This window comes from Numenius arquata, chromosome 3, assembly GCF_964106895.1.
Source record: "Numenius arquata chromosome 3, bNumArq3.hap1.1, whole genome shotgun sequence".
Lineage (NCBI taxonomy): Eukaryota > Metazoa > Chordata > Aves > Charadriiformes > Scolopacidae > Numenius > Numenius arquata.
This window is the reverse complement of record NC_133578.1, coordinates 49649480-49659832: the sequence shown is the minus strand read 5'-3', so window position 1 is coordinate 49659832 and position 10353 is coordinate 49649480. Positions and strand designations below refer to the sequence as shown.

General features: G+C 42.5%; 1 protein-coding gene across 1 annotated transcript in view; it reads right to left on the bottom strand.

Annotated features, from left to right (window-relative positions):
- The window catches only part of WWP1 (WW domain containing E3 ubiquitin protein ligase 1), a 74391-nt gene continuing 64038 nt past the window's right edge, over window positions 1–10353 (bottom strand). The window contains exons 18-24 of the mRNA XM_074146058.1: window positions 9170–9303; window positions 8920–9060; window positions 7853–7973; window positions 4976–5080; window positions 2842–2938; window positions 2062–2134; window positions 1–890 (exon numbers count right to left, since the gene is read on the bottom strand). Coding sequence (XP_074002159.1) covers window positions 791–890; window positions 2062–2134; window positions 2842–2938; window positions 4976–5080; window positions 7853–7973; window positions 8920–9060; window positions 9170–9303 — 771 coding nt within the window. The 3' untranslated portion in view covers window positions 1–790. The remainder of the gene's footprint in view (window positions 891–2061; window positions 2135–2841; window positions 2939–4975; window positions 5081–7852; window positions 7974–8919; window positions 9061–9169; window positions 9304–10353) is intronic.

Here is a 10353-nt window from a genome sequence, read left to right as displayed (position 1 = left end):
TACCTAACAGCCTCGTGGTAATAACCCAAGGTAATATGTAAACAAATTTCAATGCTGCTCAAATGAATTAAAATATTCTGTTCAGCTCCTCCAGTAAGTCAGAACAGCGGCACTGATTCCTTTCAACATTAAATCACATTCATCTTCTTGTACATGACTCTTGTGCAAGTAGTAAAGGCTTTTATTCATGACCTTGGCTACATCAGTAGAGAGGGATATATCAGCTATTTACGTATTTTAAAAAAATTAAACTGACAGAACAACATATTCTGTCGTCTCAAATACCAGCAGCATCTTTCTACATATTTAGGATACGTTTGGCCTAAGCCTTTAACACCTTTTAGAACAGCCATGCAATAAAACAAACTCGGAGATGTTTCTTAAGAGAGAACACAGAGCAGTTTAAACATTTTTCTGAATAATAAAGCCAAGATAAAGCAAATCCAGGCCCTTTTAAATGGCTGCAACTTTTCATACACTTAGAGCTCTATAAAACTAGAGCCTATTAGTATATATATTTATATTTTTAATATATATTTTTAAATAAGTCTCTTGTCTGCTTTCAAAATTTATGAGGGTTTTTTCTGGTCTTTTGGAAGGGCAATAAATAAAAGTAGAAAAGGCTGAACTGTTTTGCATATCTTTGTGGAAGAACGGAGAACAATTATACTTTTAGAGTTCCAGAAAGATCACTGTACAGAACAAAAAGCTTATATACAATTAAGTGTGCAATTTTAGTTGGCTGGGCCTTTTAATTATGCAAGATCTCCTTTTGGACTAGAAGCCACTTCTACTCTTGACCAAATCCCTCTGTTTCTTCGATGGCAAAGAGCAGCTTCTCTTTTAGTTGTTCATAGCTTTTATACGGTGGTAAATCCAAACGATTAAAACTGAGCAGGAAAAAAAAAACAAACAAAAACAAACCAAAATTGGGTTAAGTTTCTCTAAATCCCACAAGAACGCTACAGAACTCGACTGCTAGAGTAGGAGTTAAAACTGTTTCGGTTTAACAATTAGAAATGAAGAAATAGCAATCGGTGCAATCTCACTGCCTTGACATTCCTACGAGCAGTAAAACCAGGCAAAGTTTGAGGGGAACGCTCGGAGAAACAAAAGCCTTATCACATCAGCTACAAACCAGAACCTTTGAAGACTAAAGACAGCCCAAGATACAGAGAACTGTAACACTCAGGAAAGGAAATGTTCACCCTAAAGTTTAATATCATCCTGGTTTGACCCATCTCCGAATTCCAGCAAAAGCATGGAAAAGCTGAATCTTCCTCCTTGCTCATGCCTGGATATAGGTTTCTTTTTCCTTCTAAACTTTGCCCTAAAAGGCTTTTGTCAAAATTCTGTTTCGTTCCACGTCTCCCCCAAAATTATCTTACACAAAGGGGGATGTTTAACTCTTGCGATCATCGCTTGAAAAAACAGCACCAGAGGAGAAGACGGTAAAATGGAGGATTCCTTGAAGTAGTTTAAAAGCATGATGACTAGGATTGTCACCACGTTGCCACAGGAAGGTGTGTCCGTTTGGCACACAGTATATACGGGAAACTGATCCCTGTACCTGTTGCACCACAGGAATGCTGAGCCAGTAACAGTCTGAAGCCTGGCTGGCAAAGGTCTGTATTCTTGGCTAAACATCCTTGGTTTGACCGTTCGCTTTGATTTCTGTCACGCTACCTTTCATCGCGACTACACGTTTCTCTTTTATAATGTGACTGTGTATTAAGCGTTATCTAATAACTCTAGACAGCTAATGACCAACATGACTTTTGTTCGGTTACTTAATATTCTCTGAAATAAAGAATTTGGGAAACACCTCTGGGTTCTACACAAGAAGGATGATACCGTACTTTTGATAGATCTGATACTGATGAACTGTAGAGTGCGGTAGCAAAATTGAAGAATAGGGCAAGCAGAAAAGTTTTCAATACTGGTGTGGCAGAGCAATCAAAGAAGCTGGAGATGGAGATAAAGAACTAATTTGATTTGGTAAATGCAAGACCAGAAAAAAGAACCACTAAAGGTACAGAAAGTTGACACGTAACAACTCACCAAGTGTGACTTCTTGGTAACCAGGTTTCCTTACCAACTTTTTCAATGCAAAACTTCTGAGGACCATTACTTCCTAGAAAAGAAGATTAAAAAAAGTGTAATCTGTTCCTTTCAAGTAGTACATGTGATACATACATGACGTAAGACACCACTCAGATACAGCAGACAGAGCTCATCAGCTGCTACTCAATGCTACATGAATATGAACATTCCTCTCATAGAAATGAGATCAATTACTAATAATTTATAAATATATTGATGGGATTTCTCTAATAAAAAGCCCTTCTAGATCCAAGCTGATGTAGATGAAGTTCCTGCTATCTGTACGCTCACAGCGTGGTTCATTTGCAAATGGAACGTAGAATCATAGAATGGTTAGAGTTGGAAGGGACCTTAAAGATCATCCAGTTCCAGCCCCACTGCCATGGGCAGGGACACCTCCACTAGAGCAGGTTGCTCAAAGCCCCATCCAGCCTGGCCTTGAACACCTCCAGGGATGGGGCATCCACAGCTTCCCTGGGCAACCTGTTCCAGTGCCTCACCACCCTCACAGTGAAGAATTTCTTTCTGGTATCTAATCTAAATCTCCCCTCTTCCAATTTAAAACCATTACCCTTTGTCCTGTCACTACACTCCTTGATAAAGAGTCCCTCTCCATCTCTCCCGTAGGTCCCCCTCAGGTACTGGAAGGGGCTATAAGGTCTCCCCGGAGCCTCCTCTTCTCCAGGCTGAACAACCCCGACAGTTACAGTATACAACGTTTGGACACCTTTTACTTACCCATAAGTTCAGCAAATCCACCCAATGGCAACCTGCAAGTGCCAGTGACAAACTGCAGAAGTCGCATGCGAACCTCGTTGTCTGTTTCTTTTACAAACTAGGCACAGAAATTCAAATTACTTAATAAAAACCTTTAACATCGCTGGAGAAAAACAAAAAACCCCACAAGACTGTTGAAAAAGTGTAATTCCATTTAAAATGACACCCCCCTGAGAACAGTTCACCTTTCTTGATTTCAGCAAAACTGGGTGGAAGGAGAAGACAGTGATTTCAGATTATATGCCCTGTCAACCGTGACAAAGTGAAGGCTGATGTCCCGGTTTGAAGTAAAACCAAACCAATTTTCTGTTCTGTAACTTTACACCCTAGCTCGGCCTCCTCTAACTCTCTGAAATGAACGGCATATTGTGGAGAAAACTGCTCCTTCTCAGAATGATCAGCCCAATGTCTGTGCTCCATGCCAAGGGATGGTGTGCAGGGAGGCCCTTGCTTATACTTATTGCTGTAACAACCAAGGGCAGCCAATTTCCTTATTTGCCCCATTAGAGGGTCGGAAACGGAAAAAACGTAGAGGGGTCACATCGGTGGGGAGGAGGGGACAGGAGAGGTGACCCAAACCTGACCAACTGGGGTATTCCATCCCATCTGCCCCACGCTCAGTATAAAAGCTGAGGGATCAAAGGGTCAGCCCCTTCCTGCGATGGCCGACGTCCAGAGAGGACTCTGTCTGTCCATCTGCCTTTGATCCCGATCCGTGTGTTCCTGACTCCAGAGCTGGAATCCAGTTCCCATCCGTCACTGAGTCCAGTCTGGGACTTCCCCAGTGCCTGCCGGTGACGTGACTGTCATCCTGGGAGCTTGATAGGGTTTTGTATATATTGTACCTATTTCATTATTTTCTTCTTTATTTTTATTTTAATATTAATTCTTCATTAAAGTAGTTTAGTTCATTCTAAACTTCTGATCTCCTTATCTCTTTCTCCTCCTCTCCCCTCTTTTTTTTTTGGGGGGGGAAGAAGGGGGGGAAGGGCCATCTGTCGGTCCAATTTTGTTAAATTCGGCCGAAACCACGACAGCTGAGAACAGCCAATAGAGGAAGAATCTTTATCTAGTTTATTCTACACTAAAATATAAAGCGTTCCAATGGTTTATATGAAAACTATTGCCATTTTGATTAAACACAGCAATAGCCGAGTCACAGGCTCGGGGCATTTCAAGACTGAAGCGTTCCCCGCACGTGGCAGTCTGAGTGAGAGAAAACACCATCCCCAACAGCTGCATCACTTGGGAGGGAAATTCACTGGGAAAGGGAAGAGGAACTCAAGAGAAAAGAGATGGAGAACACTTTGCTGAGAGAGGGGGGGACTGACAGAGCTAGAATTTTGACTCGGAAAAACCTGGGTAACAAAACGAGTATCTTTATTCTAGAAATGCTGAAACCGTCTCCAAGTTACTTGAACTTCTGGTTAAGATTCCTTCAGTACTAAGCTTCTTAAAAAGAAATCAAATCACCACATCTTACATTGTTCTGACAATATAAATAAGCTAGGAAATAGTTGATTGGCATCATTTTCTTAGAGAAATTTGGTCAAAAGCATCTCTAAATTTATCAAAAGACAGGAACTGCCCGGCTGTGACTTCTCTTTAGGGAAATTCATAGAAAGTGGGGGCCCGTAGGAGGAGGTTTTTTTCCTGAAAATAATTCTTAGCCACCTTCAGTAAAATGTGAGCTCCCAGCAGTCAGCACTAGAACCAGCACAGTTAATAGGACAATAATCATAAATAATATGTGGCATTTCAGATGTACAGGAGTATTACATTTAAGAACGTTTAGAAGGTGCATCGCTGCTGAGAATACAAAACCCTCTGTTGTTGTATAATCAGTAAGAAAGATAAGATATCGAAAAAGCATTCACGGTGCAGCCATCCAAATGTAACGCGGGCACCTATCTGCCATTTCCCATCCTAAAGTACGCTCCCTAAGAACCAGTAATCCTCCTTTTCTCCTCTGAAAAGAAAAAAGAAAGGAAGCAGCAAGAACCTTCTTAGGGATGGCAGCCCTCCACTGCACGTCATTTGTGTTACAAAACACGCCAAAATCTAAAGAAGCCAGAAATTTTACTGATTGACGTACCTGCCAGAACCATATGATTTGCTTGCTATTCCTCGTATAATGCCGATAAACGGTGTTCCTCTGCCAGTCTGCTAAATCAACTTCTTGCATACCACAGAGCATAACCTAGAAAAGAGAATGATTACTTGACAACATACATGTCTACACGCGTAAATTAGGAGTTCATTTTATGTCTCGTTTAAGACACACTAATAAAAACGGAAGCGCTCGCTCCCAAAAAAGGTCTGGCAGTTTTTTCATTTTACTCCACAGTTAAGATTCATAGATTGATCCATAGACTGGTCCAGGCCAGAAGGGACCTCCAAAGGTCATCTAGTCCGACCTCCCCGCAGTCAGCAGGGACACCCCCAACTAGACCAGGTTGCCCAGGGCCTCGTCGAGCTTCACCTTGAATATCTCAAGGGAAGGGGCCTCAACCACCTCCCTGGGCAACCTGTTCCAGTGTTCCACCACCCTCAGAGTAAAGAACTTGTTCCTAATATCCAATCTAAATCTCCCCTTCTCCAACTTAAAACCATTGCCCCTCGTCCTGTCACTGCAGGTCTTTGTAAACAGACCCTCCCCAGCCTTCCTGTAGGCCCCCCTCAGGTACTGGAAGGCTGCTGTGAGGTCTCCCCGGAGCCTCCTCTTCTCCAGGCTGAACAACCCCAGCTCCCTCAGCCTGTCCTCATAGCAGAGGTGCTCCAATCCCCTGATCATTTTGGTGGCCCTCCTCTGGACCCGCTCCATCAGGTCCATGTCCTTTCTATATTGAGGGCTCCAGACCTGCACACAGTACTCCAGGTGAGGTCTCACCAGAGCAAAGTGTCAGAATCACCTCTCTAAGATCCTCCTTTATCCTAAGTTTACAGAACTCCTTCAAAACTCTTTATGTATTTAAGTGGTCTGAAAGCCCGCACACCAGAAACTTAGTTTCTTCCAACTAGTAATTCAATAATAAAAGATACTACCTTTCCTATAAAAGGAAATGTTATATTAAAGAGGATATTACCTTTCCCATTAAAACCTTGCCTCATGCTCCAAGATGATGGTGGTTACTTTGCCACTACTAGTAAAGATAAACTATGCTGCAAAGTGTATGTCTGCAAAGCGTTCACGACAAGAGGCGATGAAAGCTCAAAGTGCTAGAGGCAGAGCCCCCTAGAAAACTGAACGCTAAATAAGACAGCTCAAAGCCCTTTCTCAGGAAAAAAATCCCATTTGGCTTAAGAAGGTTTCAGAATGCTGCTCATTATATACAGGGAACCCTGGCGGGTCTCGCAGAAATAAATAAGCACAGCACTACAGAGCCTTTTGTCCCTGCCCCAAATCACAACCCCAGCAGGTAACACGGCTCAGGCTGACTGTTAAGTGAACGCGGTGCACGCAAGCGATTCCTGTTAACAGCCCTTGGGTTACACGTTGAGGACCTGCAAATTTCAGTTTCAAACCTTGTTGGTTCCTCCAACTATCTGGCCTTAAGGGTAACAATCTTAGGACCTGTCCTGGACTACGAAACTAAGCAATCACTGTACACCAGAATCGACTTCTGGGCCATCTGCTACGAGGTAATTCTACTCGTCTACCACAGAGGGACAAGTTTTCTGTGACGAACAGATCCACCTGTGACCTCATATTCTGATCCTTGCAGACAAACTTGCAAAACACGTTTTAACACTGAGGATGGAATCAAGAACTCCCAACACCGCAAAACCATTCAATAGATGCTGGCTTTTCACCATGATTTACCCCCGCTGCTCCTGTTAAACGCTCCATGTACCAGAAGCAATCCAATGCAGCACGCCACAGGTGAGAGATTCAAGCTGACCTATCCATTCCATCATTCCCTACGTATTACCTTTGCAAAAGGTAAAAATGTTGAGCAGAAAATCAGAATCACAGAATCGTACAATCACCTAGGTTGGAAAGGATCTTCAAGATCATCTAGTCCAACCATCAACCTAACTCTGACAAAAAAACCATCACTAAACCATGTCCCCCAGCACCATGTCAACCTGTCTGTTGAACACCTCCAGGGATGGTGCCTCAACCGCTTCCCTGGGCAGCCCATTCCAATGCTTGATAACCCTTTCAGGGGAAAAAATCTTCCTAATGTTCAACCTGAACCTCCCCTGGCGCATCTTGAGGCCATTTCCTCTTGTCCTGTCACCTGTGACTTGGGAGAAGAGACCGACCCCCCCTGGCTACACCCTCCTTTCAGGGAGTTGTAGAGAGCGAGAAGGTCTACCCTCAGCCTCCTTTTCTCCAGGCTGAACACCCCCAGCTCCCTCAGCCTCTCCTCACAAGACTTGTGCTCCAGACCCCTCACCAGCTCCATTGCCCTTCTCTGGACACGCTCCAGCACCTCAATGTCTTTTTTGTGGTGAGGGGCCCAAAACTGGACACAGCCCTCGAGGTGGGGCCTCACCAGTGCCAAGTACAGGGGGATGATCACCTCCCGAGTCCTACTCCCCATGCTGTTCCTGATACAGGCCAGGATGCTGGTGGCCTCCTTGGCCACCTGGGCACACTGCTGGCTCATGTTCAGCCCACAGTCAACCAACACCCCCAGGTCCTTTTCTGCCGGGCAGCTCCAGCCACTCTGCCCCAAGCCTGTAGCGCTGCAGAGGGTTGGTGTGACCCAAATGCAGGACCCGGCACTTGGCCTTGTTGAACCTCATCCCATTGGTCTCAGCCCATCCATCCAGCCTGTCCAGATCCCTCTGCAAAGCCTTTCTACCCTCCAGCAGGTCGACACTCCCACCCAACTTGGTGTCATCTGCGAACTGACTGAGGGTGCACTCGATCCCCTCGTCCAGATCATTGATGAAGACGTTAAAGAGAACCGGCCCCAGTACCGAGCCCTGGGGGACACCACTCGTGATCGGAAAACCTCACCTCCAACTCCTTTTCATCAAAATAGTGTAGCCACTGTAGAGGAACAACTTCATTAAAACCATCAAGAAAAGCTTTGGTTTGTTCTCTAACTCCCCGAGAAAATCGCCACTCAGCCATTAGCCTGGGATGGAAAAAAGCAAACATAAATTAACCATCAATTAGCACCCAACGTGAAGAAGTTCAATCGTGTATGACTGCGTCTGTGTTCCCATACATGGGCATGACTATGTTCCCAATAACGCTCCCTCCAATTTTGCTTTCTTACGCCGTATGATTCCATAGACCATCAGGGACTTACCATATTAATATTATCGCAAATCCACAAACTCAGACAACAGTAAAAGTCGCAGGATGAGCTTAGATTACCATTTCAGTTAAAAAAAAAATTGTTATTATTAAGCTTTCGCTAATCAAAATTCAGTAGCCTTTTCATGAAAATAATGCTACTTGAGCATTATGATTTTGTTATGGCAAAATTTGCTTTAGCTTCAAAAGGGCGTAACGGTAGAAAAATTTCCACTGATTTCAAAATACTCTGTTCTTGAGCAAAAAACCAGCATGTAGGCAGAGAACAGTAAGAACTACTGTTGCTTATAATACCTATAACTATGGTTGCCCAATACTTCCAGCGTGAGGCTATTTCCAGCTTCACCAAATAGCACTCATTTTCTGTTCTCAGCTCCCGATTTACGCTAAGATTTGGAGGAAGAGGTAACGGTTTTTAAGTTTCAACTGAAATGATCAAGCCGCTTCTGAATTAATAAAATAAATTAAAAAAAAGGCTATATATATATATACCTACTATAGAAACTATTTCACTGAGAAACTAAAGACTGCTAATTTAAGGAGAAACTTAATGTGCAGCACTGGACATCCAGTGTTCCCCAGTAAAGGATCTGCTTTTGAGATCACTCTGAATGGAAGGATCAGAAATAGAGATTCAGGAAAAGAAAGGCAGCGATAAGATCAGGAGAGAAGCAGGAAAGAGCAGCGTTAAGAGAACAAAGACAAAAAAGAGTTTAAGTCGCACCACATTATACTTTTTTTCAACATCTACACCTTCCTACCCAATATATTCTTCTTTGTTCTCCTCGGTTACCAAGATATTTGAACCTCCTGATTTCAGCTCATGTGAGGTTACTTTTCCTAAGAGCTCCATATCCACACAAAAGTACATTTCCAAGTTACACTCTTCGATGTTATTATCCCTGAATGAAAAGAAAAAAGAAACAAAACAAGCGCAATGAATTCTATATAAACAAAAAAAAAATCCATAAACCACCGTACACACACAAAAAAAAAAAATAACCTACAAACCTTATCCAGATTAGGGAGTTGTAAAATTCAGTATCAATAGATTCCAGGTCCTTAATAGTAAGTTTTTTGCTCAGCATTCGTTTGTAGAAAGGCAGAGAAAAACCAGTGTCGATAAATTTCCCATGAAACAACGCCTGTTGAACAGAAAAAAGTCTGTTTAGCTTTTATGGAACTACTGAATTCTTGAAGTATTTCTGGACTTGAATTCTTTTTTTCCTTTCTCCTTCAAATAATAAAAAGCACCAAGTAGCAGTAGCACCTTGGTATTTAAAAAGAATAAAACATTACATTAAATCAGAAAAAAAAAGATTAATTGACAAAATTTATCCAAGTATATGTTTTATCATTACAATTTAGAAATTATCTGATTTTTAAAAAAAAAAAAAAACCTCTTATAAAATGATGGAAAGAGGAATTTGGGAAGTTTCCTCTTTATTATGCGGATATGTATATATGCTAAGTGTTACTTGATCCTACTTGAGCATAATATTTGATCCTACTTGAGTCCTACTGCCGTGTTTTACTACACAGGTACATCCTGCCAAACGCTCCTTGCCACAATGCTACTGCAGCTTGAAAAAAACAACAAAAAAAACCAGTTTCAAAATGCAATCACAGACTGCTTTGGAAAAAAAACTTTGGGAATCACTTTTTTTTTTTAATAGGTGAGTACCAGAGCTGAGAAATGAGATTTTCCTGCAAAAACGAAACTGAAAAAAAAAAAATAAATCAAAGCAAGCCAAACCTTGGTCCCGCTTGTCTCACCCCGCGTGCCCAGAGGGTGTAAAGCTCATTTCTAGAGCTGAAGCAGAGCATTGACACGCACCCCCCCAGCGTTAACCTCTATGCTGACTCGGTGCAGCTGAGAGCTAACAGGGTACAGCGATAACTATGAAAACTTCCCCCCCCGCCCCCGGCCTTATTAAGCACGCTTTCTTCACTAAAATACCTCTTTATAAAAAGCATCCTAAACATAGGCTGCGTATGGCATTGCTTACTTGCCTTTCCTTACAGCCGAAATTCTATGAGCAGAAGAGAGCCCATCTCCTCTAAAATATGGCAATCCCCACCTTTTTCCCTCACCTTCTCATTTCCCCCTACGGCTTACTCTAGCATGCATTTTCTTCTGCTTTAGGAGAGCCTAAAAAGGTTTTCTCAGAGGGATTTATTTATTGATTTATTTG